The sequence below is a fragment of the Ochotona curzoniae genome, unplaced genomic scaffold, assembly GCF_017591425.1.
Source record: "Ochotona curzoniae isolate NIBS_2020 unplaced genomic scaffold, NIBS_Ocur_1.0 scaffold_3208, whole genome shotgun sequence".
NCBI lineage: Eukaryota > Metazoa > Chordata > Mammalia > Lagomorpha > Ochotonidae > Ochotona > Ochotona curzoniae.
In genome coordinates this window covers 60,652,890-60,680,846 of record NW_024467106.1, presented here as the reverse complement: position 1 = coordinate 60,680,846, position 27,957 = coordinate 60,652,890, and the positions used below count along the sequence as shown (strand labels likewise).

The window sequence follows — 27,957 nt, the reverse complement described above, 5'->3', positions numbered from 1 at the left end:
AGATGGCTTTATCCAGCCAGCTGCAGCTTGGGTGGAGGGTAGAGGCAGGCTGAGGTGCTGGACTGTGCCCTGTGAGCCCACCTTCAACCCAGTTTGTGTAGAAGAAGCCCTGTTTGGGAAAGGTAGTATCTGCCCTTCACCTTGGCCCCAGGCTCTGCTGCCTGGAGCCCACCCCAATAGCAGATGGGCCCCAGTCCCAGGTGTGTGTGCACGTGTGCTGCTGTGGCATTATGAGAAACGGAGGGTGTTGCTCTGCATTTCCTATTCTGCACTCTTGGGGACTGCAAAGCCCCAGGTGCCGTGATGGGCCCCGGGTGGGATGCTTGCCAAGCCAGGAAGGACCCAGCCCCTGGACACAGTGGACCCCGTGTGTGCGGCTCTGCTAATTGATTCTCTTGGCAGGGAGAGAAGATCTTCTATCTCATCCGGCCAGCCTCAGCCAACATCTCCCTGTATGAACGCTGGCGGTCAGCCTCAAACCACAGTGAGATGTTCTTTGCTGACCAGGTAGACAAGTGCTACAGGTGCACTGTCAAGCAAGGCCAAACCCTCTTCATCCCCTCGGGTGAGTGGTGTGGGCTCAGGGCTCCCTTGTCACGGTTGTGGCTCTGTCCCCACTACTGCTCTGGCCTGGTGCCCCTGGCCTGCCTGTCCTTTCCCTGGGACTGACCCCTGTCCTACCCATTGCCCGACCCAGGGATCAGCAGTGGACCTTGCAGCAGCAGGAGGTCCCAGTGCCATCCTTGACAGCTAATGGCCAAGGGTACTGCCATGGATGTGGCTGGGCTAGGTCTATGTGGCCATGGCTGCTCGAGGAAGGGCCGCAGATGTCCACTGAGCTGGAACTGCGTGTTGGGGAACCTTTAGGCTCTGCATAGGAGAAAGCCTGTTCTGAACATGTGAATTCAGCCACCTGTTGCCCCTCTGGGTATACTCTGCTGTCTCCAAGACCTTGCCTTTTATAATAACACATTTAACCACCCTCCCCAGGGCATCAAATAGCGAGGCTGGGTTCAGATTGCCCAGTTCTTGTCTGTTTTTCCTCATTGCCAGAACTTCAAGGAGGCACTGATATTTCAGTTCCTTTAGAAACCTCTGCATCTCAGTGGGATCCTGGGTTCTGTCCTTCCTCTCTTCCCAGCTTCTCTGTAATCACAGTGATTTGGGTGTAACTGTGGCCTGGCCCCAGCCTGGCTCCCTCAGCCTTATGTGTGCAGGTCAGCATGGGGACGGGGTCCATTCGCTGGGTTTGAGCATCATCCTCAGGGGTGCTGAGCTCATCTGCCAGCTCCCAGGCCTTGGCCTCTCCATCCATGTGGTGCGGGTCTGGACCAAAGAGGCCAGAGCATCTCTGACAGGGTCCTTTTCCCCATGGAGTCTGGGAGGGGGCTGCACCACAGAATGCCTTCTGGGGGATGTCCTGGGGGGTGGAGACCAGCTGTGTCCCTGTCTCTCTCTCCCAGGCTGGATTTATGCCACGCTCACCCCAGTGGACTGCCTGGCCTTCGCTGGTCATTTCCTCCACAGCCTGAGCGTGGAGATGCAGATGAGGTAGTGCATTTGCTCCATGTGCCCACAGCAAGAGGGGTTCCCCCTTCAGCCCACTTGTTGTGAACTGAGTCCTAGTGTGGCCCAGTCTGTGGGTGGCTCTGGTGTGACAGCCAGCTTCACCCAGCTTCCTGCTGCTCTGGGAGGAAGGAACATGTGGGGGCTCTCAAGGCTCCTGGGGGGCATGGTGTGGAATGGCCTCATTGAAGTCGCTGCATCTAGGCTGCCCCCAAGGGTGCCACTGCCTGTCCTGGGCTCTGACCATGGCCCCTAACAGCCCAGGTACCATCCAGGGTGGCTGTCCCAAGTGTTCTCTGCCCTGGTCCACCTCACCACGCAGGGCCCAGTGGGGAGGCATGAGTTGGCATGGCTGTGGCCTGGACCTATGTGCTTGGTGCACAGTGTACTGAGTGGTTCTTTGCTGTGGCCTGCAGAGCATATGAAGTGGAGCGGAGGTTGAAACTGGGAAGCCTGACTCAGTTTCCCAACTTTGAGACTGCCTGCTGGTACATGGGGAAGCATCTGCTGGAGGCATTCAAAGGTACTGGTCACTACAGGGCAGCGGTGGCAGCGGGTGTGGAGGGCCACTGAAGCTTACTGTTTGGGCCAAGTCACAGACAGCACCCCATTGGGTGGGGACCTCCTTACTCTGCAGTAGCCCAGGGACTTCTCCACCTGCTGTCCAGCTAAGCAGCAGGTCCAGGCCCTCCTAGACTCTGTATTCTGGGACTGTCCCTGCAGACTGAAAGCCAGTGGATCCTGTGATCATCCCCCCTGCTTAGGGCTTGGCCGTGCGGCATTGTGGGAGCAAGCCTGAGCAGGGGTTCACACTGTGCAGTTTCTGTTTTGATGATGCCCTCCCTGCCACATTTTTCCCTTGTTTTGATCCTGGCCATGAGCCAAGAGTCATCTGGGCTATTTTGCGCTGAGTCTGTGGCCTGGGATAAGCTGAGAACCATCTTACTTCACTTTGGCTAGCCAGGCATTGGTGAACCTGTCCATTGCTCCCCCAAAGTTGGAACCCTGAGTTTGGCTGGCAGGAAGGGGGCTAGCCCAGCTGTGAGGGGCTGATGTCAGGAGGTAGAAATGAGGAGCACTAGTGGATGGAAGGTGGAGCCAAATTGTGGGTCTCTTGGTACCTGGGAAAATCCTCTGACCACTGTTGGCCCCCCAGGGTGGTGCTGTGGTCACCTGGTGGCATCGGTCCTCGGCTCTCAGGGTCTTGCAGTAGGACCTGATCCTGGGACCTAAGAGTGCCTCTGAGGCCCTGCCCCAGCAGGAACCCCCATCTGGCTGAGCTGTGGCAGTTGGTTCCTGAGCTCACTGTCCTGAGGTGGAAATCGCAAGGCTCCTTGAGATCCTTGCTGTGGGCTGTGGGGCAGCCCTGTGTTAGGAGCACAGTGGGCAGGCTGGTGGTGAGGGGTGGACATGGGGAGACCAGTCCTTCCCCTGGCAGGGTGAGTCACAGGATGCTCCAGGTTCCAAGAGGAACCGTTGGCAGTTGGGCAAGTGGCTTGTGGCTGAGGGCTCCCAATGGGGGGCCCTGCATGTCCCTGGCTGGCTGCTGGATTGGGTACAAAGGTGTCTGTAGGCGATGGGCAGTGAGCGGTGGGGCTGGCTGGCTTCTCAGGTAACTTACAGTCGTCTTCTCTCCATCCCCAGGCTCTCACAAATCTGGGAAACAGCTGCCCCCTCATCTAGTCCAAGGAGCTAAAATTCTCAATGGTGCTTTCAGATCATGGACAAAGAAGCAGGTAGGAGGCATGGTAACTAACACCCTTGGGTGGGGACACCATCTTGAAGACCAGGGATGCTGGTGGTTGAAAAAAACCCCTACAGTGGGGCCCCAGTGTTGGCTACCAGTGGATGGAAGGAAGATGAAAGCGCTTCGGCCTACTGGAGGAGAAGGCAGATAAGGGGTAGGCAGCTGTGACATGGACTACGCTGCGTGAACCCAGAGAAACCTGGAGCCTACAGCGGCTAGATGTGGACCTGGGGGAGCAGCTGGCCTCATGACAAGGTGTCAGATTCTGGCCAGGAAGGCTCAGGCCACCCCCTCATCTCCCCACTGAGCCGGCCAATGCACCAGCTCAGAAGCCAGTCAGTGTCTTGCTGGGTGAGGGGGCGGGTGGGGGGCTTTCAGGGAGCCCTGTCATCCAGGACCAGGCATGTCTACCTGGGAGCTGGGGGTCACAGTAGAGCCTTCTTGTTGGGGCTGGGGTCCAGGGCCCAGTGTATCTAGGTTGTCACATGGCTCTTCTGGCCCAGTGCCTGTTTGTGTGCCCTGGCTGGGCAGGTAGGGGTTAGCCTGGTGGGATGTAGAGAGTGACCAGCAAGCTTGGGGGCCAGGGCAGGCACTGACCCTACCCACCATCATGCAGGCGTTGGCGGAGCACGAGGACGAGCTTCCTGAGCACTTCCGGCCCTCTCAGCTCATCAAGGACCTGGCCAGAGAGATCCGGCTCAGCGAGGTACGGCTACACCCCTGGGAGCAAGGGAGCCCACCTGCTCTGCCACTGGCCTGGGAGCCAGCCCAGCCCTAAACTGCCTGCTTAGGGATGCCTGAGAGATCCCAGATGCCTCTGGAGCTTTTTTGAGCTCACCTGTGTGAAGGCTCAGCCCCCTGAGCTAATACCCGTTGGCTGAGGTCTCCTAAAGTGAACATGTAAGGAGTGGGAGATTGGGGGTGCACTGGGAGTCTCTGAATGTACCACCTTGAGTCTGGTTTCTTATGAACTTAGACCAATCCTGCAGTTTGCTGTGCTCAGGAAGGACACGAGGGCCTGTGGACTGTCGGGGACCCCAGGGCTAGTGACAGGGACACTTAGTGAGTGTGTCACTTGATGGCCTGGACAGATGTGAGACTCCTGGCATCAACTCTGTGTGACTCCGTGCTCTCTGCCCCTCTCCCCCTGCCAGAATGCTGCCAAGGCGGTCCGGCCCGAAGTGAATGCTGCAGCTTCTTCAGATGAGATCTGTGATGGTGACCGAGAGAAGGAGGAGCCGCCATCTCCCATTGAAGCCACCCCACCTCGGTCCCTCCTAGAGAAAGTGTCCAAAAAAAAGACTCCCAAAACTGTGAAGATGCCTAAACCGTCCAAAATGCCCAAGCCCCCCAAGTCCCCTAAGCCTCCCAAGCCCCCCAAAACGCTGAAGCTCAAGGATGGAAGCAAGAAGAAAGGCAAGAGGAACCGGGAGTCTGTCTCACCCACCATCCCTGACCTGGACCTGCTGGAGGCCCACACCAAGGAGGCACTGACCAAGATGGAGCCCCCCAAGAAGAGCAAGGTGGGCGAGGGGTGGACACCTGGGGGCACCAGGATGTAGCTCTCTGCAGAGCCTGAGGTGCTGGGATCTTATTGCGGTTATAGTCTGCCTGGTAGAAGAGCTCTCCTGCCTGCTTCCAATCTAAGCCCAGAGCCTTGGCGGGCAGGCTCAATCCAGGAAGCCTACAAAGGCCCTGGCAAGAGGAAGGCAGCACCCAAGAGGGGCCACCTGGGAGAGTGGGCACAGTGGTTTTCCAGGGTCTGAAGGTGAGTGAGCTGTCTGTGCAGGGGCGCCAGGGAGGAAGGATGCTCGCGGAGGGGACAGTGGCAAGGGCAGCGTTGCCCTGGTGACCCAAATCCCTCTGGACTGTGAAAGAGGCAGACTCAGCCCTGAGAAACAGCACTGAGTGTGGGTGTCCAGCACAAGGCGGCTACTGCCCGCTTCCTGGGACCCGACAGCCTGCTGGTGCTGCAGAAGGATGTATTCATGTTCCTTTTTCAGGACAAGCATGAAAGAGCAGATGGCCAAACACAGGAATAGATGGGTGACTCGGTGAATGCATGGATAAATTAATCATGGGTCATTAAGGGGATGGTGAAAGCAATGGACAAATGCAGAATGAATGCACAGATGAACAGAAAAATGAACTGATGAACAGATGAGTGGATAAATGAATAGATGATTGAAAAAATAAATGGGTGAATCGATGCACAGGTGAATGAATGGCTAGATACATGGATGGGCTGGATGAATGAATGGATGTTGGAATGAGCTGTGGGTGTGCTCAGGGGCTGTGGGCCAGGCCTTTGCGCAGCAGCTGGGTGAGTACTGTCTGCCTCCCGAGTCTGTCTTTGGGTCACTGTTGCTCTCTTTCGCAGGCCACGAAGAGCGTCTTAAGTGTACCCAACAAGGACATGGCCAACACGCAGAATGATGTGGAGAGGCTGGAGATCCGAGAACAGACTAAGAGCAAGTCGGAGGCCAAGTGGAAGTACAAGGTGAGCTGTGGGCACGCATGCCTGTGTGTGACCAATGTGACCCTGTGTATGTGCAGGCTTGTTCCCAGGAGGCATTGCTCGGGGGTGCCTATGTCCTGGGAGGCAGTGCCGAGGGGTGCCCAAGTCCCAGGAGGTAGTGCTGGGGGGCAGGGGTGCCTGGGTCTCGGGCGAGGCTGCCAGGGAGTGTCTGTGTCTTGAAGTGGTGCTGGCAGGGGGTGGTGCCTGTGTCTCGGGAGGCGACGCCAGGGGGATATCTGGGTCCTGGGAGGTGTTGCTGGGTGGTATCTGGGTCCCAGGAGGCTGTACCACGGGGTGCCCAAGTCCCAGGAGGTGGTCCTGGAGGGGTGGGGGTGCCTGGGTCCTGGGAGGTGGTGCTGGGTGGTATCTGGGTCCCAGGAGGTGGTGCTGGGGATGTGCCTGTGTCTCAGGAGGTGGTGCTGGGGAGGGGTGCCTGGGTCCTGGGAGGCAGTGCTGGGGGGGGGGGGCGCGGCGTGCCTGTGTCTCAGGAGGTGGTGCTGGGGGGGAGGGGTGCCTGGGTCCCAGGAGGTGTTGCCAGAGGGTATCTGGGTCCTGGGAGGTGGTGCCGGGGGGTGCCTGGGTCCTGGGAGGCGGTGCTGGGGGGTGTCTGTGTCTCAGGAGGTGGTGCTGGGAGGTGCCTGGGTCCCAGGAGGTGTTGCCAGAGGGTATCTGGGTCTCAGGAGATGTTGCTGGGGGGTGCCTGGGTCCTGGGAGGCAGTGCTGAGGGGTGTCTGTGTCTCAGGAGGTGGTGCCGGGGGGTGCCTGGGTCCTGGGAGGCAGTGCTGAGGGGTGCCTGTGTCTCAGGAGGTGGTGCCGGGGGGTGCCTGGATCCTGGGAGGTGGTGCTGGGGGGCAGGGGTGCCTGGGTCCTGGGAGGCAGTGCTGAGGGGTGTCTGTGTCTGAGGAGATGGTGCTGGGGAGGGGTGCCTAGGTCCTGGGGGGTGGTGCTGGGAGGTGCCTGGGTCCCCGGAGGTGGTGCTGGGGGTGTCTGGGACTTGGGAGGCCAGGCACTTTGCCCTCCGTGTCGATGGCACTCCCCTTCGCTGCCTTTGCCGTCTGTTCTGTGGTGTGCTTCCTGGCCCAGGCAGGGGCTGAAGTCCTGCCAGGCCTGGGCTGCAGACACTACTGAGGATGAGGGTGGTGTGGCTCCTGAGGGCCCCACGGTGGCCCAGGCAGCCACTGGAGCTGAGCTTTGCTGTCAGGCTCTTGTCCCCTACACCCCTGGCAGCTCAGGGACTGCCCTGGTCTTGCTTTTAGAACAGCAAACCTGATTCCTTACTAAAGATGGAGGAGGAGCAGAAGTTGGAGAAGCCGCCCATGGCTGGAAACAAGGACAAGTTCTCCTTTTCCTTCTCCAACAAGAAACTCCTGGGGTATGTGAGGGCGCATGCGGGATGGGAGACCATGCGGGCACCCCACGGTGCACATACGCATGCACACACCGCACACATGGTGGCTGCACGCCACCCCGGCACACATACCCACCACACACTACACACACCACAGATATACCACAAACTGCCCACCATTTACACACACCCACACCATGGCTGGGCTCCCTGGCCAGGCCCGCCCTCCAGGGTCTGTGCCCAGGGATGCTTGGTCAGCTGCAGACCCCGGGAAAGCTGCTGTGGCGCATCCTCCGTGCTCTTCTCTGCAGGGCGGGCAGCAGCTGCGGTGGGCTGCAGGGAGGCTGCCTGTGGGTGGCACAGCACCCGGCAGAGGGGAGTGTGGGTGACCATGCCTGCTGATGCTGAGGACATGGGCATGATCATGGCTGTTGGTGGCCGGTGTGCAGTGAGGGGGGCGAAGTGACCCTAATATACCGGTGGATCCACCTAAAATGATGGTTGTGACAAGTGCCGTGGAGAAGGGCTCATGGGTGACCTGGGTAATGGGAGTGTGGCTCCTCTGGGCTGAGTAATGGGAGTGGTGGCCATTTTCCTTGGGCTGGCCTCAGTTCTTACTTGTGAGATGGGGGAACAAGGCTGCTTTAGGGTGTTGGAGAAACAGGGAGAAGGACCCGGAGAGGGTAGCAAGGATTGGGACCCTGCAACTGTCCAGCAGGAACCAAACTTGTGTGTCCAATCCGTCAAGAGCCTCATGGCCACCCAACTCCGTGTTCTGGGCATTGTCCCTTGCTTTGTATATGGGGCCCAGGGAAACTTCTGAATGCCTTGGGCCAGTTACGGTACTGAGAAAGATGGAAGTGGCCCTCCAGCCATGATACCACACTCACACGCAGGGTTCGTGTGCACTGTGGCTCCACCGCCCTGACCCAAGTGCTGTCCAGCACTGTGCCTCCCTTTGCTCCCAGCTGGAGCTGTGTGTGTCTGAGGCATTTCTGCCTGGGACCTGCTGCCCCTATGCTCCAGAGGGTGAGGGTACTGCAGCCCCTGGGGAGGCCAAGGCAAAGTGTGTGGGCTCCCTGTCTCTAGGAGCTCTGCCCAGCCTTGCTGGGAGGTAGCTCTTAGATTGGTGTGTGTACTCTGGCCCTGGCCCTGACTTTGCTGTTTGTAAAACAGCTGTACAGGAAAAACTAGGCAGGTTGGAGCCTTTAGCCATGCAAGACTGGTTTCAGCTCCTGTCAGGATTTCTGCACCCTTGGCCTGGGTTCTACACCCATCAGGGCCATGGGGCCATAGGGACGGAGGCTCTCACACACAGTGTCTGGGCTTCCTCTGTGCCACTTGGGTTGAGTCAGGGCCACAGCTGGGGATGTGACCCCTGAGAGGGGGCTCTGTGGGACTGGGAAGTGACCCCTCCCAGGGGAGAAGTCCCTGGGACTCCCGCAGTGGGGCCTGAGTTCTCCTGGCACAGTGAACCTGCCTTGCCATGGTCCTGGGTCCGGGGCTGGGGTCCCCAGGACGTGCAGTGACTCACCGCCTTCCGCTGCCCTAGCTCCAAGGCCATGCGGCCCCCGACGAGCCCTGCTGTGTTCGGGGCCTTGCAGAACTTCAAGGAGGAACAGCCCAAGCCCGTGCGGGATGAGTACGACTACGTGTCGGACGATGGAGAGCTCAAGATTGATGAGTTCCCCATCCGCAGGAAGAAGAATGCCCCCAAAAGGGACTTGTCCTGTGAGTAGGGGAGGGCCCCTGAGGAGGGAGGTGAGAAGAGGAGGGAAGGGACACGGCCATGAGAGGTCAGTGCTGGACCCCCATCTGTTCTGCTCGCAGTCTTGCTGGATAAGAAGGAGGTGCTACCCACACCTGCCACAAAGCCAAAGCTGGACTCCACGGTGTACAAGGTGAGCCAAGCCCCAGGTTCCCTCTGCCCATCCCTACCTCCCACAACCTTGCCCTTGAGGGGTCCCTCTGTGAAGCCAAGAATGGGGGCACCTCCATCCTCACCCCTTCCTTTGCTCGGGGTTCAAAGAAAGGTCATGGCTGGGCTCCAGCTTGGGGTTGTTGCGGGAGACTGAGACCCAGCCTGAGACTCTGGTCGCTAGGTCCACCAGGCAGTGCAGAGCAGGGTCTGGGGGAGGGGGGCGGGGGGCGGGGCGGAGCTTCTCAGGAGCCACTCATAGCCCTGTCTGTGTGGTCCCTGGGGAATCTGTGTGCTGTGGGAGTCTTGTCCCACCAGGGCCTCTAGGTCCACTTCCTGTGCCAAGACCCAGTGGCTACCTCTCAGGAGCTGAGGGGTCCTGGCAATGTCTTACCCTGCCTGGGGAGAGGTGTATACCCTCTACACTGCCAGCTGGGACTCTACACTTGCCCTAGTGTGTCTGCCAGCCTGCCCTGTTGGCTGTGGGCGCTCCGGCAGGACCCAGTGGTGCTCATTCCAGAAAGTCAGTGGGTGAGGGCGGAGTCCCCTGCCATCCTTGGAGCGCCACTCACCAGCTGCCCTGTCCCTCATGGCAGAGTGACGACTCGTCAGATGAGGGCTCACTGCATATCGACACGGACACCAAGCCCGGCCGCAATGCCAAAGTCAAGAAGGAGAGCGGGGGCTCTGCTGCTGGCATCCTGGACCTGCTGCAGGCCAGCGAGGAGGTCGGAGCACTCGAGTACAACCCCAACAGGTGGGGGCCAGGAGGGGCTGGGCTGGCTGGGGCATGGGCAGGGCACCCAGAGGGCAGAGATGCTGGCCCGGCCTGCCTGGTTCCCGAGAAATGGATCTGTCCCACTTGGCATTGCATTCCAGAAGAACCGTCCCAGTCAGGGCCTCTCAGAGTCTCCGCTCTCTTACTGGGTCTTTGGTTTTTTCATGTGTAAATCACAAGGGAATTCCCCTTGTGTGTCGCAGGCAGATGCCCAAGGAGGCAGCTCTGAGTGTGCTTCCCAAGTGCCCCTCTTGGGTGCATGTGGGGACCCCAGCTCCACAGATGCAGACTCCTGCTACACAGCTAGGGAGATCCATGGCCACACCATGGAGGCAGCAGAGGCAGGCCAGGAACCTCTGTATGATCCTGCAGCCCGAGCCCGGGACTCCTAGAGTATGGGCTAACATGGGCTATGGGAGGGAGGGTTCCTGGGGCCTGGCAGCGGGCTGTAGCTGGGATGTGCAGGTAGCCCTGAGGGCTGCAGGGAGTACGCTGAGGCCACTCTGGGATGACAGAGGGGCTCCAGTGAGGTCAACTCAGGGTGACCGAGAGGGGCACTGGCTGACTCAGTGGGCTGAATTTTACTTCACAGTGGCTGTTTGGCATGGAATTCTCTGCCATAGCCAGCCATCCCTGGGTGTTCTCTGAATGGGTGTGGAGCATGACCGGAGGCATCCACCATGCCCTGGGGATAGATTTCCTGTGTTCTTGAGATGGTATCCCCAACCTGGTAGAGAGGTGCTTGTGCCCGGCAGGTGGAGTCTGGCTATGGAGCCATGTCCCCTCCCCCCCACCGAAACCATGGCCCTCCCTGGGCAGTGCTCCACATGTCCGTGGTGTGCCTATTTTGGATAGAAAGTTGGCGTGAGCCAAGCTGGTCTTAGGGACCTGAGGTACCCCTGACACGCATGGAGAGGGGTCAGGATGTATCTGAGGGCAGCCAAGATGAGGGCACCTAGGGGCTGGCGGGGCTCAGGGGTGAGAAGACTGGTTATGCCTTGTATCCCGGGCTCTGAACATGAGCTGGGAGGGGGCCGGCCTGTCTGCAGAGGAGTGAGCTCTGTGCCCGCACACACGCACACACGTGCAAACACGTACGCACATGCCTGCCGGGGCCTCTGGAGCCAGCTCCCCCCCCACCCACGCCCACCGCACGCCGCAGGCAGTTCCTCTCCCAAGTCTCCTATGTGGAGTGTCGGTCGGCGTTTGATGGTCCATTTGCTCTGTTTTAAGTACTGACTGTTTTGGGGGGAGAAAAAAACCAGCTGAGGAAAATATGCTAATTTCTGGAGGAGGGTTTGCTCAGTGTTTACCGCGAAGGGGAAAAGGAGAGGATTTTGGTATGATAATTGGAGGATTAGAGTATTATTTTCTGTGCCGACTGGCTCACGGATTCGCCCATGACCGCGTGGACAAGACGGGCCAACCCTCAGGTCACCCAGCTGGCGTGGCGGGTGGGCAGCACACTTTGGTGCGGGATCCTCGTGGTGGGTGTCCTGGTGTCCCTTCCCTGGCCTGCTGCAGGCCCTCTTCCCCACCCTCCCCTCGTCCCCAGCCTGTGTCTTGGCCCCCTGCGGGCGGTGTGGGGTGAGCTGTCTGCGCTCTGGCCTCTAGCACCGTGGCCCAGGGCCTCTGAGGGCTGCCACACTTGCTTTCCTTGTCACTGCTTGGGCCTGGCCATTAGCCCTGGGGAGTGGGAGGGCAGGCCTAGGAGCCTGTGGTGCTGACAGAGGGTAGGTCTGCCCTGGGCTGAGCGACGGCCAGGCTTGCCCTAGGGAGATACAGGCGTGAGCTTAGAGAAGCGGGATTTTCCTGTGCCACCAAACAGGCAAGGCTGCCTTGCTGCTGCTTCAGGGTTCCTGGGAGGTAAGGGAAGGGAGCACCCTGGCCTGGAGCCCAGGTCAGGTTCATGGCCAGGGGAGAGAGGCATGGGGTGCAGGTGTGACTGTGGGTTCAGGTATAGTGTCAGTGGGTGGGGCTGTGCAGGACTGCATAGGGCCCACTGCAGGCCATGGCACAGGTGGCCGAGTCTTACTGGTTGGAAGGTGGGGTGGGGAGAGCCCAGCAAGTGACTACATGTGGACCTGACTCTCCCCCTTTGTCGCTGGCCACCTCTTGTCTCTCCATGGCCTGTCTCTGCCCCAGGCTTCCAGCCCTCCTTGTGGCTGAGTGGAGGAGAACAGCTGGCCATTTCCCACAGGGAAGTTGTCAGATCTTGGCTACCCTTAGCACTCTGCACCCTCTGCTTGGGTGCCCAGGCATGCATTTGTGGGCCTTGGGCTGAGTGCTATGGTCTGGGTGCCCTGGGTCGTGGCTAAGGGCTGAGTGCTATGGCCTGGGTGCCCTGGGCCTTGGCTGAGGGCTCAGTGCCAAGTGCTGTGGTCTGGATGCTCAGGATGTGGCCGAGTGCTGAGTTCTGTGGCCTGGGTGTCCTAGGCCATGCTGGAATGCTGAGTTCTTGATCTGTGTGCCCTGAGCTGTGGCCTTGGACTGAGTGTTATGGTCTGGGTGTCCTGGGCCGTGCCTGAGGGCTGAGTGCTATGATCTGGGTGCCCTGGGCTGTGGGCCGAGGGCTGAGTGCCTGTCTCCCTGTGCCCCCAGCCAGCCCCCAGCCTCCCCCAGCACGCAGGAAGCCATTCAGGGAATGCTGTCCATGGCCAACCTGCAGGCCTCCGACTCCTGCCTGCAGACCACATGGGGCTCCGGCCAGGCCAAGGGCAGCTCGCTGGGGGCCCACGGTGCGCGGAAGAATGGGGGCGGCAGTAGCAAGAGTGCAGGCAAGCGGCTGCTGAAGAGGCCGGCCAAGAACAGCGTGGACCTGGACGACTACGAGGAGGAGCAGGACCACCTGGATGCCTGCTTCAAGGACTCAGACTACGGTGAGCACAGGCTGCTCTGGGGCTCACCTGGGTCCTGGCGGGTGGGGTGGGGCTGTGTCCGTCCTGGGAGAGCACAGCTCCGTGAATGTGTTGAGTGACGTGTGCAGCCATAGCCACAGTGCACTTGGAGCAGTGTGCATCCTCACCGTAGCCCAGCATCTCGCTCCTAGCACCCCTCTCCCACAAGCCACTCTTCCACCTCCTGTCTACGAGTTTGCCTGTGCAGCATGTTCTGCGGAGACCAAGCCTAAGACACATGTTCTGCAGCTGGCTGACTTTCCTTGGCAGAATGTTCTCAAGGTTTATCTGGGCTACAGCGATGTCAGAATGAATTCCTTCCCTTCCTCCCTCCCTATCCTTCCCACTCTGCTCCTTTACCTGGTGTTCCATCCACTGGTTTATTCCTGAAATGGCCTCAGTAGTCTCATGGGCCAGTCTGAGGCCAGGAGCAAGAGCTTCTTCCAGGTCTCCCATGTGGGTGCAGGGGCCCAAGCACTTGAGCCATCCTTTGCTGCCTTCCCAGACCATAAGCAGGAAGCTGGATTGAAAGTGGTACAGCCAGAACTCAAACCAGCGCCCATATGGGATACCTATTATGTCACAAGGCCAGCCTCATTCCCTTCCTTTTTTAAGCATATAGAATGCTCTGCTGTGAGTGTACCCATTGTGTTAATCCGTCTGAGGGCACTAGGGCTGTCTCCACGCTGAGCTATTAGGAGCAGTTATCCACAAACTCTGGTGCATGGGGGAATCCCGTGAGGGCTGGGCCTCTTGTGTCCTGGGTGAGTGGTCACTAGGCTGCAGGCCCCTGTGTACATGGCCTTCTGAGGGCCTGCCCGGCACCCTGGCCAGCCTCTGTATGAGACAGAGAGTGAGACCCACCCTCGAAATGAGGCCGTAAGAGTAGCCGGCTCCTGCCAGGGAGAGCTGTTCTGGCTGTGAGAGAGGCCTTTGCTGCCATGGAGGGATGGTTCCAGGACCGGGTGTGCTGTGGTTCACTTAGTTCCAGCACTCGTTATCATGGCCAGAGACTGGTTGTTGGCGATAACGAGGCTGCTGTGACCTGGAGAGCTACGTGTTTATGCTACTGTTCCCGAGACTCTTTCTGCTGACCCTGTCCCACAGCTGGGGTTTAAACTTGGGCCTTGTAATGGGGCCTGCCCTAGGGAGGGCTGACAACACGCTGGCAAGGCACCTTCTGTTTCAGGCCATTTTGGGCATGGCCCTCGGGTCCCCAGGGTGCTGGGTGAGCCCGACACCTGTCCCTCCTCTGTTGAAGCTGCTCACTGCCGGCTGCCTGCTCTCTGTGGCTATGAAACATGATGATGACTCTGTCGGCCACAGGGACTGTTGCCTACATACGATCTTTTCCTAGGACCCCCACGTGTCTGGGGCTCGGCCTCCCTGTGCCCCGCAGCCACCTCTGAGGGCAAGCCTCTGGGCCCCAGCTTTGTGGGCAGGTATCCCCATGGCAAGGCTCGGCCACCCTGCCTGTGTTGTGGGCTGGCAGCGGTTAGCCCGCAGCCATGGGCCCTGTGCACAGGCCTGGGGCTGCTGCTCAGGAAGGGGTGCGGGCGCTTGCAGCCCTTCCAGCAGGCTGTACCTCGTGCCATGGCTCAGCTTCTACCCTCCCCTTGCCTCCTCCAGTTTACCCCTCGCTGGAGTCGGATGAAGACAACCCCGTCTTCAAGTCCCGGTCAAAGAAGAGGAAAGGCTCGGACGACGCCCCCTACAGCCCTACAGGTAGTATGCCAGGCGTGCCAGGTGTCATCAGTCTGTGGTCCCTGTGGCCCCTGAGGATGCCTGTCCAACCGGGCCCCTAACATGCCCCAGGGAGGAGCTGCGGCTGTGGGCATGTGGTGGGCTCTGCCTCACCCCTCAGGGGGCCTCGCCCAGAAGCCATAGGCCGGTTCCTGCCCCTCCTTCCTCACTGAAGAGTCACACTGAGATGTAGCTGTGTGCCTGTGTCCCACACCCCGACCCCAGGGTGTCCAGTGGGGTGTGGCCCTAGCCACCTGGCCCATGGCACTCAGAGTCTGCCTTCTCCATCTCGCTGGGCCTCTGGGTGCCCAGGCTGTGATGGCTTCTGCTCTGGAGAAAGAGAGAAAGAGAGAAAGAGAGAGAGAGAAGTAGGACAGGCCAGCGGAGTGGAAGGGCCGTGGCTGGTAGCTTGAGGGAGCTTCTCTCTTCTCTTCCGCAGCGAGGGTTGGCCCGTCAGTGCCGAGACAGGACAGGCCAGTGCGCGAGGGGACCCGAGTGGCCTCTATCGAGACTGGGTTGGCAGCCGCTGCAGCCAAGCTGTCCCAGCAGGTGAGACGGTGCTGAGGGAGGGGTGCACAGTGGCCAGGCCCTACCATAACTACCTGAGGCTCTGGCTGCCCAGATGACTCTGACCTTCCAGCCCCAAGCGTGGACCTCCCAGGTTGAGGGGCTATTGCCAACTTCGGGATGTCTGATTGACATCGTGGCCCATTTGTCTCGCTGTGAGTGGGGAGCAAGGAGCCAGAATTGCTGGTCTTGACTGCTGAGGCTGGACAAGGGCCTCTTGCAGGGGGTGGGCTGCTGCAGGCCTCTGCACACCCCTTACCTCTGGGAGGGTCCCCCTGGGCATGTGGGCAGCAGCCAGCCAGCCTCCCCGGGCCCCGAGCAGGAGATGGTGATTTGAGGGCAAATCACTGTGTTCTTCTCTCACTGTGCCACCTTTGGGTCCTTGCTGCTCGGAGAGGGAGTGTCCCAAGCCTCAGGCACCCCTTCTGGCTGTGGAAGGCCATGGCCACCAGAATAGGCCTGAGGCTGACTGAACCTGCAGCAGGGGCCGGGGGTGACAGGCCAGGGAGGGGAACCTGGGGTGGGGTTAAGGGTGGGAAGGAGGCAGGCATGTCCTGGCCGCACGTGGGACGCAGGAAAATGAGGCCTGTGCCTGCCTGCCCACCGCCCGTGGGTCCGCTCCTGGAAGGGCTGTCGGCTGAGAGGGAGGACAGCAGCTGCGTCAGCGGCTCCTGCTCTGTGGCCCGAGTGATGGTGCTGGGGGATGTGTGAGGCTTCCGGCAGCTAACGTGCCTGCACGCCTTGATTCAAGGAGGAGCAGAAAAGCAGGAAGAAGAAGAGCACCAAGAGGAGGCTGACTCCCAGTGCGGCCTCCACCTCCACCTCCGCCTCCACCACGCTGGCCTCCACCACACCAGCCTCTACCACGTCAGCCTCCACCACACCGGCCTCCACCACACCAGCCTCCACCACGCCGGCCTCTACCAGCACAGCTAGCAGCCAGGCCTCGCAGGAGGGCAGCTCCCCTGAGCCCCCGCCTGAGTCTCACAGCAGCAGCCTCACCGACCACGAGTACACGGCGGCCGGCGCCTTCGCTGGGACCCAGGGTGGCCGGGCCTCCCAGCCCATGGCGCCTGGCGTCTTTCTCAGCCAGAGGCGGCCCTCGGCCTCATCCCCCAACAACAACAACACCACTGCCAAAGGTACCATCCTGCTAGGGGCCGGGGGGGCTCATGGCCACCAAGATGCGTGGTCTTAGCTGGTTGGCACCGAGCCTCTGCGTGCCCTTCCTGGGGAGAGGACACTGCAGCCACACAGCTCTAGGGGCCTGACAGCCGGGTCCGGCCAGCCGGGAGCGGCCTAGGTGAGCCGCGTTCCCTGAGCCCTTGGTGTGGGCTGTGGATAGAGGGAGAGCCCTGGCTGACCCCTCCTGCCTTCCCGAGGCGTGCTCAGCTCCCACCACCACCGCCTGCCCCTGAGCTGTGGCCCCGCTGCCTCTGAGGACAGAAGCTTTGCATGGTTGCTGGCGTGGCTGCAGCCAGCCGTGTGGCCCGGGCCTGGGGTGTTGTGGGAAGGCTCCCACGGGGTCGTGATCCTTGGAGGTGCAGCCTCTGACATGGCTGCTTGGGGTTCCTGCCTGGGAGGGGCTCCTGCTTGGCAGGGGCTTGGAACCGGTGCTCCGGGGAGAGGCAAGGGCGTAGGGGAGGTGCTGCGAACCGTTGCCCCACACTCACCTTTCCCTCTCATCTCTCCTTAGGAAAACGTACAAAAAAGGGCATGGCTACTGCCAAACAGAGGCTGGGGAAAATTTTGAAAATTCATCGGAATGGAAAACTGCTCCTTTAAAGTTTGGAAAGCCAGGATCTTTCTGCTCCGCTCAGGACCCCCGGAGCCCCGCCAAAACTTCGCCCCCCACCCCGCCCCACCCCCAGGAGGGTGGCCAAGTTGCCTCGCCCGGGGAGGATCCTGCTTCCTCCCAGCCACCAGCTCCCCCAGACGAGCGCCTGTCCTTGAGCAGGCGAAATGGGCTGAGCACGGCCATCCCTCGGTTTGGACTTGAATGTCCTTCCTCAAGTTGCTTAGCGTGACCAGATCCTGAAGGAGCAGCCCTGCCACACTGGCGACCATTCCAGTTTCAGGACAGCATCCAGGCACCCCAGGAGCATGGGTGTGATGGTGGGGGCCTCCGCAGCTCTGCTGGGAGTACGAGGCCTTCCAGGAAGGCAGAGTGAGCCAATGCTCACCGCCCCAAGAGTCTGAGCTGGCCACAGGCTAGTAGCCTCCAGAGGCTTAAAACAAGGCCAAGGACACAGAGAGGAAGACGAGGAGCGGCCGGGGTGTGGATGAGCCTCCCTCCCTGGCTGGCGGATGGCGAGCCGTGTGGTGGGTGGCCAGAGGGCGTCTGTTAGGGGAACAGCCAGGATTGACAACCAGGTCGGTGTGTCAGAGCTGGGGAGCCGTGTGGGAAGGACAGGGCCTCGGTCACGTCTTTGGGTCCTGGGGGCCCCGGCTAAGCCACGTGGAGGGGCCCTAGCTCTAGCCCTGCCCAGCCACGCTCCCGAGAAGCACTTGATGGTCAGAACGCTGCCCTGGCGGCTGGTGGGGCCGGCCAGCAGCCCCGGGACACTCGGACGGGCACGCGTGTGCGTGCGTGCGTGCGTGTAGTGTCGCGAGCGTGGGCCGTCCCTGGATGGCCGTGTCTGCCCATCGTCACACACAGGGGCCGGGTTTGTTTCTCAGGCAATCCTGTATTTTAATTTTAGATGTATTTCCTGAAGCATATTTTTCATAGAATGTAGCGTGTAAATAGCTTTTTAAATGACTTCTTTTTTACAAGAGTAAAAGTTATCTTTAAGGATTTCTTTCTAGAGGGTCCTTCATTAACACTTCTACGAGTTCGTGGGTGGCCGAGTCGGATGGACGGTCGGGTTCCGATGCTTCGCCCTTCTCTTGCTTTCCTTGTGTTACCGTTGCTGTTGCTTTCTTTTAGGAACTAAGGTATTGCCTGATAAACAAGTGCTGTCCGTGCAGCCTCCCGCTCGGTCCCGCAGGGCGAGTCGCGTGCCACGGGGCCGTCGCAGAGGCGTCTTGAAGAAGATGACCCTTCAACCCTGACACCAGCTCTTTGTCCTTGTATGATGAGGGGTTAGGGGATGCAGTTGTTTTACTAGCACCTTGTGAAGTGTTTCTGTGTTTTGTGATGCTGTAATTTATTAATGTTTGTAGCTTTTTATATTTGTACATTTCTTATGAGCTTTGTTTATATACCCATTACCTGGAGGTTCTGTCCATGGGGAGCAGCAGCTTGGCGGAGGCCTTCTCCCCCACCCCCGGCTTCTCCTGTGAACAGGGGAGGGACGCGGTCCCCAGGGCCCAAACCTGGGAGAGGGGAGGCTCACGGGGTCCCACGCTTACTCCCCTCGGGGCCCCTGTGCTTGTCAAACATTTATATAATCTAACCCGGTACCAAGCTGTTCTCTCTCTCTCTCTCTCTTTTTTTAATTTTATTATTATTATTTTGGCAACATGTACATTTCTAACAAAGTTTATCGTGGCTATTAAAGTGTTTTATTTCCTGATTCATATTACTCTCGTATCGAGTCCATGGGGTCTAAGGCAACTTAGACCAAAGTTTTAAAAAAGTAAAAAGATTTCAGGTTTTGTACAGAACCCTGTCTGTGTCATCTCTGCCTTGTTGGCCCTCGTCCACTGTTGTGGGGAGGATGGTGGGGAGGGTGACCTGGAGGCCTGGACTGTCACCGTTCCTTCTGGAGAGGTGGGGGGAGAGGGGGAGATGGAGAGGCGGAGCACCCAGGGGAGCGTGGTGGAGCATCCTAGGGATCAGGGCAGAGCACCCGGGGGGCGTGGTGGAGCACCCAGGGGGGCGTGGTGGAGCACCCCAGGGGGGCGTGGTGGAGCACCCAGGGGGGCGTGGTGGAGCACCCCAGGGGGCGTGGTGGAGCACCCAGGGATGGAGTGGAGCACCCAGGGGTCAGGGCAAAGCACAGGGGTGGGGGGGAGGGTGTGGTGGAGCACCCCAGGGGGGTTGGTGGAGCACCCCAGAGGATGGGGTGGAGCACCCAGGGGTCAGGGCAGAGACCCCGGGGGCGTGGAGCACCCAGGGGGTGTGGTAGAGCACCCAGGGGTCAGGGCAGAGCACTGGGGGGGGGGGCGTGGTGGAGCACCCAGGAGCCAGGGCAGAGACCCCGGGGGCGTGGAGCACCCCAGGGGTTGGGGTGGAGCACCCAGGGGTCAGGGCAGGGTGGGGCGCCCCAGGGGGGTAGAGCCATGAGCTTGCTAGGAGGAGGCAGGAGAGACCCTTGGGGCCACTAGGCCTGGGCTGCCTTTGAGATGCTGGCTTTGCCTAACTCAGCCCTGCAGGTGTCCTCAGGGGGACCTCTGGAATCTTTCTTAGAGGCGCCTAGCTTGGCTGATTCAAGCACACAGAGCTGCTCCCACCTCCATCTGGGGCAGGACCTCTAAAAGATAGCTGCAGGCTTCTTCCCACCAGGCCCACAGAAGCAGCCGTCACCATCATGGAGACAGGACAAGGGGAACTCCCTGGCAAAGGGACTAGGTGACTGTTTTGTGCAGTGGGCAGGCTCCTGGGACCCACGTGGGCCTGGTTCTGTTGCAGTGACCTCAGAACTGAGGGCCATTGGGGCATTGACTCCGGGTGGGATTCCGCTGATGGCTGGACTGGCTGGTGCAGCAGGGGGTGCTGTGCCCCCCACCCTACCAAGCCAGGTTCCCGGGAGGAGGCCAAGGACAGGGAGCCTCACTATGCTGCCCTGCTGGCTGTGTTTCTGGAAGTGGCTGGCTGGGCAGCACAAAACCCCACCGCACTGCCCCACCATGTCGGTGCCTTGTTGGAGCTTGGGTTTGCTCAGGGGAGCAACCCCCACCCTGCCACAGTGAGCCCAAGTGGTCCTGTGGCCTGGGCCCCGCTGGGTGGCCCTTGGCCTGTCCTCTGGAAATGAGGGGTGGGGGCTTCTCAATGCCCTCAGGCAGACCTCCCCCAGGAAATGTACCGGACTGAACCGCCTTGCCACGTTCAGGCTAACCTGGCAACCTTAGGACTATCCCGTCTGTGCTTTGCGGTTCACTCCCACCTCAGCATCACTGGGAGGCGAGCAGCACCTGGAGCTGAGGTTCCTGGGCCCTGGAATGTTCAGGGGCAGCGCTCTCGGCCTTCCTAAGACCCAGGGCTTGATCCTGCCTAGCATCGTGCCAGCCTGTGGCTCATGGCCTTAAACGTGTGTGCCTGTAGCGGGAAGGGTGGAGGTCCTGGCTGTGTTCGTGGATCTGATAGACCCCTGACAGTGGGGAGATGGGCACCCCAAGGCCATGGCTCTGTCCACAGACTTCGCTGCTCATTGAAAGCTGTTCTTGGAGATGGTCTGGACCCTTTTATCATACGCTTCTGGGAACCCACCACCTGCAGTTCTTGGACTTGTCCTCTGGGCTCCCCTCCTGCCATCAGATACCCATTAGATCTCTTAGTGTGCGCAGGCCAAGGTGACGGCCACTAGCAGCCTTAACTGAAAGCTGTTCCCTCCAGCCTGGCTGCCCCATAGGATACATCCAGGACCCTCTGGCCCCTCAGCCTGCCCTGGAGCACAGTGCTGTGTGCCAGAACACCCACACTTACCATCACCGCTGCACCCTGCTGGGGCAGCACGGTGGATGCCCTGGAAGCCGGCTGGGTCCTGCCTGATCCCCTTACTAGACGAGCTGCCCAGGGCATTTCCAGGAACAGGGTCTTGTGCTGGCTTTGGAAGTTTGGGGGGTTGCTTCTTCCTGCAACTCCATCTATCTGCCTGAGCAGTGGGTCTAGTGCAGGCACACGGCTTCCCAAGCTCCACTTAGATGCGACAGTTGGCTCCTGAGTGCCCAGCATGGTGGAGAAGCTGTGCGAGGAAGGCGGCCTAGTCCACTTCCCACCAAGGCTCAGAGGAGGTGCAAGTTCTCACAGCCCCCAGTGGTGCTGTGTGGGTGATGCCTCGGGGGGTAAGGAAAACCAAAGCAGCTCCTTGGAGATGAGGCGTGACTGGGGCCGGCGCCATGGGATGCTGCAGCATGCAGGCAGAGGGTATCGGCCCTCAGGGATGCAGCATGTGGCAGATGGGTCATGAACCCCTTTCCATGTGTCCATTCTCCCCTTGCCTGCCAGGGAGCTCAGCAGTGTGGACTGTCCTGTCTGCTCTACAGGACCCAGGCTGCCCAGTCCCCCAGGGCCAGAAGCTGTGTTTGACTGCGGTGGGCTTCTAAGGGCCAAACTTGGGAGTCAGAGGGGCACTTCCCAGAACAACCACCAGGGGGCAGGGCAGGGCCGGGAACAAGGCCACAGATGGTTAAGTGCCTGGGGCTGGGACACAGAGCCTTGTGGGCCAGAAAAATGAACTTAAAAGCGGGCTACAAGCTGGGAGACATTAAAATGAAATCACTTATTATTATCTGTTTTAAGCACCTAGCCCGTGACAGAGGGCTCTATTTTACTGATGTCATCGGGCCTTGAGTCTGATGGCTGGAAGAGTAGGAAGTCCAGGTCCTAGGCTTTGGGTGAGGAAGAGGCCCCTGTGCAGATGGTGGGGGCCCACAGAAGAAGCAGCACAGGTGCATAGGGCCTGGGGTGGGGAGAAGCACCCCAGCGTGAGGCTGGCTGGAGCCTGGTGGCAGGTACCCCCAGGCTCCCCTCCATCACGCCCTGCCTCCAGGCACCTGCCTTTGCCTTCCCCAGACACCGCACAGCTCTGACCAGGGAACCCAGTTTGGGGGGACACTGAGGCAGGCTTGTCTGGGACATGTGGCTCTAACAGCCTCTGCCTCCTCTTGCCTGGTCCTGGGTGTGGGAAGGAGAGGAGAGAATTCACCACCCAGGGTTTGAAAGAGCGATGCTGATTCTGAAATCTCCGCTCTGTTCCCAGCCTCTTTGACAGCAGCACCCTCAGGAACAACTCCCCACGAGAACAGAGACACAGCAGCGGCTGCCTGCCGCCCCGGCACCCCCTGTGGGCACTGCTTTGTTGCCTTGGCTGCTCCACTTCCAGTCCAGCTGCCTGCTCATGGCCTGGGAAGAGATACAGAAGATGGCTCAAGTGCTTAGGCCCAGTGTCTCATGTGGGAGACCTGGACGAAGCTCCTGGCTCCTGGCTTCAGCCTGGCTCAGCTTTGGGTGTTGGGGCCATCTAGAGAGTGAACCAGGGGATAGAAGATCATTCTCTTTCTGTCTTCCCCTCTTTAACTCTGACTCTGGAGAGAGAGGGAGACATTCAGAGGGGAGGCCTCAGAGTCAGGCTTACACCGCAGGGGTTTCCTGCAGTCACCACGGGGCTGCAATGGGCCCAGTCAGTTCCTGAGTGTCTGGGATATGCCGGCCAGGGCCCCAGGAGTGTCCACACACTGGCTGAGCACCCCCACACTCCCTCAGCCTCTACCCAGAGACCGGAGAAGGGTGGGTCATGGGCTGGGCTCACTGATCACCCTGGGCTGGGAGATCTCTCAGCAGAGGATGGCTGGTTGGGGTCCCAGGAACACTAGGTCCCCTGAATGGTCCACACAGGAAGCTGTCTTGTGCAAAGGCCCTGGGGCAAGAGGCAGGCCTGCTGGGGAAGACCCAGAAGGCCACAGGGCAGGGTGAGGGCCAGGTTGGGGTCCCAGGAATCTTACCCCCTCACAGCCCTGGCCCAGCCTGCTTTGCACAGCCCGGGGGGCCTCTGCCTAGCTCTGCTGTGCAGCCCCAGGGGCCTCCTTGGTCTTTCTATCTGCCGAAGGATGAAGGCCTTGACCTCACACAGACGTGTTTCTGGGTCAACTCCTCCTCCTCGAGTCACTCCCAGGAATCCCCAGCTTGCTGTGTGACCTTGGAGAGCTCATGTTCCCTCTCTGGACCTCTCCCTCTATAGTTCTTCTTGCACCAGAGGGGAGGGGAACAGACCTGTGATGGTCTGTGATGGTCTGCAGAACTGAGGGCAGCCAGCAGAACCTGGCCGGACCTGGCCGGAAAGCTGCATGAGCTGCAGGTGCAGGCCACACCCTCGGCCTGGAGCCCACATGCCCGGTGGGCCTCCTGCACCAGGGCCGGGGCCTGGGCTGTGGCCCTCTATATGTGTGCTCAGCTGGATAAAACATCGTCTCGTTCCCGGTTTTCAGGTTCCTGCTACAGTTCTGAGGTGAATCCTTTATCTTTTCTCAGGACCCAGCTTTTGGTCCCCAGAGAGGGGTGCACAGGATGGTGGGCTGTGGGTGAGGGGGGACCTGGTGGAGGGGTGACATTGCTGGGGAGCCAGCCCCGGCTGTCGGGTGCAGCTGACAAATGGCCTCTCTGCAGGCCGCCCTCCACCCACCCCGGCCTTCCCCAGGCTGAGCCCCGGGCGGCCTCATCCAAACAACCCTGGGTGCCACCTCGGCAGAAAAATGACGCTGTTCCATTAACATCTGACACGGATTTGCAGGCCCCAAACAGAGGAGCGCGCGTGTAAACACCCGGCCTCGGCTGGGCCCTCGCCCGGCCTCAGAGCGATCCTCGTCCTTCACTGTCCGCCTGGCTGGCCCGGCCGGCCGGCCCGGGGCCCCTCCACTCTTCCGGGGTTATTTCAAAATCGGAATCTCCCACCCTCCGCCTGCCCACCCCCTACAAACTCTATTTACCAAACAGCGGAAGTGCGAGGTTGGGAGGAAGGCGCGGGCGGGAGCGAGGGGTTGCTGCGCTTCTGCAGAGTCGGGGTCCCAGCTGGACTCTGTCCAACTTCATAACCTTGGACCTCAACTTCCTCCCCTGGCCTCCCGGGCGGTTGAGCCAATGAGCCCATGGGGCCCTGGCCCACACGGGGAGTGCACCTGCTGGGCCTGAGTGCGGTGGGCTCCGGCTCTCAGGCCTACTTGCAGCTCCCACGGAGCGGGAGGGGCCCCGAGGTCCACGTGGGCAAAGGCCCACACCAGCTCCTGCCCGGGCCGCAATTCCTCACAATTCCTGCTTGAGTGAGTGCAGAAGGCCGCCTGGGCACCCAGCATTACCATCCAGCCACTTGGGCGCTTGGGGCTTAGACCGTCCCAGGAGTGCAGTTGGGTTCCTTTGTTTCGTAGGTGCAGGGTGGACTGTTCCTGGTGTGAAGGTGAGATCCAAGTTTGGACTCCGTGCTCCATCTGAGCACTCTTAGGGTGAGGGCTTCAGGGAGGAGGTGGCCTGGGGGTAGGGAGCAGCTGGAGGCAGGAGCAGTTTCTGGGGAACTTGATCTTTTTGTGCTAATCTGCTTTTGTTGTTGTTCTGAACGCATTGCCTGTGGAGTTTTTAAGACTGGCTAGATGGTGAGTCTCCAGCCCGGGTTGTCTTTCCTGGCTTCCGGTGGGGTGGAGTACTGCCAGTCTGTGGAGCCACTTGCAAGGTCAGTCTTTGATGGTCCTCAGGCTGCAGCCACACCCCTGCTCTTAGGTGAGGGTGTCCCAGTCCATCCTGAGCCCCCTATGGCCCTCGGTTCCCAGGACCCCCGGCCCAGCCTCCGGGACCCCCACACCGGCTTGCCATGCCATGTCTCTATGAGCTCGCAGATTCATCTTGGAAACGTAGTCTCTTTTATTTCCTCTCCAACTCCATCACCCTCTGTGGCTCCCTGCTGACCCTTGGCTGCCCACTAACTGCCCGGAGATCTTTACATTCTGGGCATCCCATTCTCGGCCCTGCAGGACAGCCTCGGGATGGTGAATGGGACTCCTGGGGGCCCCTTTGGTTGCAGAGAACAGAATCCGTGCAGGCTGGTTCTGGTCCTAGTTGCCTAGCCACTCAATGGGTAGACGAGGGCATTGGTGGGTGGTGAGCAAGCGGGAGGAATCGGAGGGACCAGGGACCTGGGAGGAGGGAGAGGTGGAAGCCTTGGGGTGGGGGGTGGAAGCCTTGGGGTGGGGGTGGAAGAGGAGCTTCCTGGGAGGCGTATGACGGGCAGCAGGGGCAAGAGTAGATGCCGAGGGACAAGGGCCGGGTCCTGGAGAGTTTTGAGCCTGGCTCTGCAGGGGTGGCCCTTCTGGGGTCTGGGTTATCACTGTTTCCTCCTGGGAGGTGGCAGTGATTCATAGCCTGAGTGTGGTGGGGCGCAGTAAGTGGGACACATCTTGGGCGGCTCTGGGGCAGGGCCTCCAGTCTCTGGCTGTAAGCTCTGGGGCTGTCACTTTTGTCCTCCTCCCCCAAGCACAGTAGACACAAGTGATGCGGTGTTGCCACCCCGTCCAAAAGCAAGTGTGCCTGTGACCCTGGGGGACCGGGGCAGAGTGTAGGGTGGAACGCCGGGGAGGAGGCTCCTCTGGGGCACAGGTGGGCACAGACAGGAGGGGTGAAGGGTGAGGAAGAGGGAAAGCGGTGATAGGTCCTGAGCTGGGGCCAAGGCCAGGGCCACAGAGAAGATAGGAAGGGCTACAGAGTCCTCCCACTATACTACCTGGTCCTCCCGTGAACCCAGGAAGTGAGAAGAGAGCCCCAGCAGAGGCAGCCACAGCTCTGTAAGGATGGTAATGTGTGCCGGCATGACCGAGCGCTAGAAACGCGGGAACAGTGGCTGTGTGCTTGCAGTAAATTTTAGTTTGAATGACTGAATTTTAAACTGCCACATACAATGAAATAGAAAACAGGAAAACAATCGAGAAAGTAAAAAAAGAAAAGCAACAAACTGATTCTTTGGAATGATCAGTTGGGTTGATGCACCTGAAGCCAGACAGTCCTAGAGAAAAATATGGAGACACGTTATCAGTGTAATGGAGAGCGATTTTACCACACGTTGTGCAAATAAACAACTTAAGTGACAAATTCCTCAAAGGACACACATAAGCAAACTGATGAAAAGAAAGAGAAAACCTGATGAACTGTGCACATTTTTTTTTTGCATTCTTAATTTAAAAACCTTCCAACCCCAGTGAAACAGTTGCGAATATCCTAACAGGAGGATGCTGGACTCTCGGGCAGTGCCCATGCCCACGAGGTCAGGAAATGCTTCAATAACAGTATGATGAACTTATGGCTATTCATGAAGGGCACCCATTGTGAGACTAGAGGGGAAATCAGTGAGGGGGTAGGGAGGGACTTTGGGGAGGGAGATGGGATAGCCCAGTTCCTATGGAATTGTAATAGAAAACAAAACAAACAACCTTCCAGTAAAGAAACTTCCAGGCCTGGACGGTCTCACTGGTGAATTCTAGCAAACATTTGAAGAAGATCTATGAACATCTGCAGAGAAAGCTTCAAACAATACTTCCTCTTTTACAAGGTCAGTGTTGTTAGGATACCACAAAGAAGTTACGAAGAGATATTACAAAGAAAAGTACAAATATTTCTCACATATACAGACACATATAAGACACACATTCTCCATGGAACTAGAGCACATTGAATGCAGTGTTACATTAAAAGGATACTGCAAGAGAAGTTTTTTATATATAGAATTTTGGTTTATTTGAAAGTAGGAGAGGTAGCTAGCGTCTGGTGTATTATTCCCTAGATGTTTACAACAGACAGGCTCAATCCAGGTCTGGCAGGGAGGAAAATACGTGATCCACCATCTGCGACACCACAGTGGAAAAGTGAGCTACAAAAACCCTACCCTAACCCTAACGCAAACACGAACCCTAACCACCTTATAACCCTAACCATAAACCTAATCCAAAACCTAACCCTAACCCTAACCAACATAACCCCAACCCAAATCGAACCCTAACTACCATAACCCAAACACTAAACCTAACCCTAACTCTAAACCCTAACCCAAACACGAACCCTAACCCTAACCACCTTATAACCCTAACCCTAAACCTAAAACATAACCCTAACCCTCACATTAACCCTAACCAACATAACCCTAACATTAATCCTAACCCTAACCCAGGCATTCTAATATGGAGCATAGGCATCCCAGGCACTGATTTGAGGGCTTATCTCCTACAGCATGCTCATGTGAAGCTTCTCACAGGAAAGCAGGCTGCTTTAACATTCTCAAATCAATTTAATTCATCATATTAAAGAAAAGAAAGCAGTATGATCAACAGTTATCTGGTTGAGGCCAGCCCGGAGGCATAGTATCTGGGTGCCACCCTGTGGAACCGACATCCCCTGTGGGCACTGGTTCATATCCTGGTTGCCCCACTTCTCATCCAGCTCCCTGCTGACCTTCTGGGAAAACAGCAGGAGATGGCCCACGTCCTTGAGCCCCTGCACCCGCGGGGGAGACCCATGAGAGGCTCCTGGCTCCTGGCTTTGGATCAGCTCAGCCTTAGCTGTTGATGTTGTTTAGAGAATGAACCAGTGGCTATAATCTCTCTCTCTCTCTGTAGAATCTGCCTTTCAAATAGAAATCAATACATCTTGGAAACAATTATTTGAGCATACCAAGCATCTGTTCAAGATAAAAATTTTCAGGAATCTAGAAGTAGAGGAGGATGTGTGAACATGAGAGGTTTTCAAAGAGTTTGTTGATATATATGTTATGAAAAGGCTGCACTTGGATTTCAAGCCTTTTTTCCCCACCAAGATGAAATTGTCCTTGAATTTCATTTTTTCACCAACTTGTTTGAAATAGTCTTAGTCTTCATAGTGAAAGGGGGGCTGAATGCCTTCCCCTAAGAGCAGAATTGAGATAAAAATAGCCACTCTAGGACTTCTATTCAGCATTGCAATTAGCCACTGCAATAAGGCAAGAAAAAAAGTAAGAGGCATGCTGACTAGCTAACTTGGCAACGTACATTGGGAATCCTAAGGAATCTATCAAAGAGTTGGTGAAAGTGTTTTGAGCAAAGACTTGGACCACAAATCAGTGTTTATGTGTAATATCCAAGGGAGAGATAAAGAGATAACAGTGGTATTTAAAACAACATGAAATATATAGGGATACATTCAACAAAACATATTTGAAAGACATATGCTCTAAGAACTATCAAAACGGCTGAGAGAAATTAAAGAA

General features: G+C 58.6%; 1 protein-coding gene across 1 annotated transcript in view; it reads left to right on the top strand.

Moving 5' to 3' along the window:
- Positions 1-18,600, top strand: part of PHF2 (PHD finger protein 2) — an 88,207-nt gene extending 69,607 nt beyond the window's left edge. The window contains exons 7-22 of the mRNA XM_040963833.1: positions 403-565; positions 1,464-1,551; positions 1,983-2,089; positions 3,211-3,302; positions 3,930-4,019; positions 4,468-4,836; positions 5,694-5,813; positions 7,088-7,203; positions 8,732-8,910; positions 9,010-9,080; positions 9,694-9,854; positions 12,477-12,754; positions 14,402-14,497; positions 14,955-15,064; positions 15,834-16,224; positions 16,779-18,600. Of these exons, the coding sequence (XP_040819767.1) occupies positions 403-565; positions 1,464-1,551; positions 1,983-2,089; positions 3,211-3,302; positions 3,930-4,019; positions 4,468-4,836; positions 5,694-5,813; positions 7,088-7,203; positions 8,732-8,910; positions 9,010-9,080; positions 9,694-9,854; positions 12,477-12,754; positions 14,402-14,497; positions 14,955-15,064; positions 15,834-16,224; positions 16,779-16,867 (2,520 nt within the window). The 3' untranslated portion in view covers positions 16,868-18,600. The remainder of the gene's footprint in view (positions 1-402; positions 566-1,463; positions 1,552-1,982; positions 2,090-3,210; positions 3,303-3,929; positions 4,020-4,467; positions 4,837-5,693; positions 5,814-7,087; positions 7,204-8,731; positions 8,911-9,009; positions 9,081-9,693; positions 9,855-12,476; positions 12,755-14,401; positions 14,498-14,954; positions 15,065-15,833; positions 16,225-16,778) is intronic.
- Positions 18,601-27,957: the final 9,357 nt, after the last annotated feature.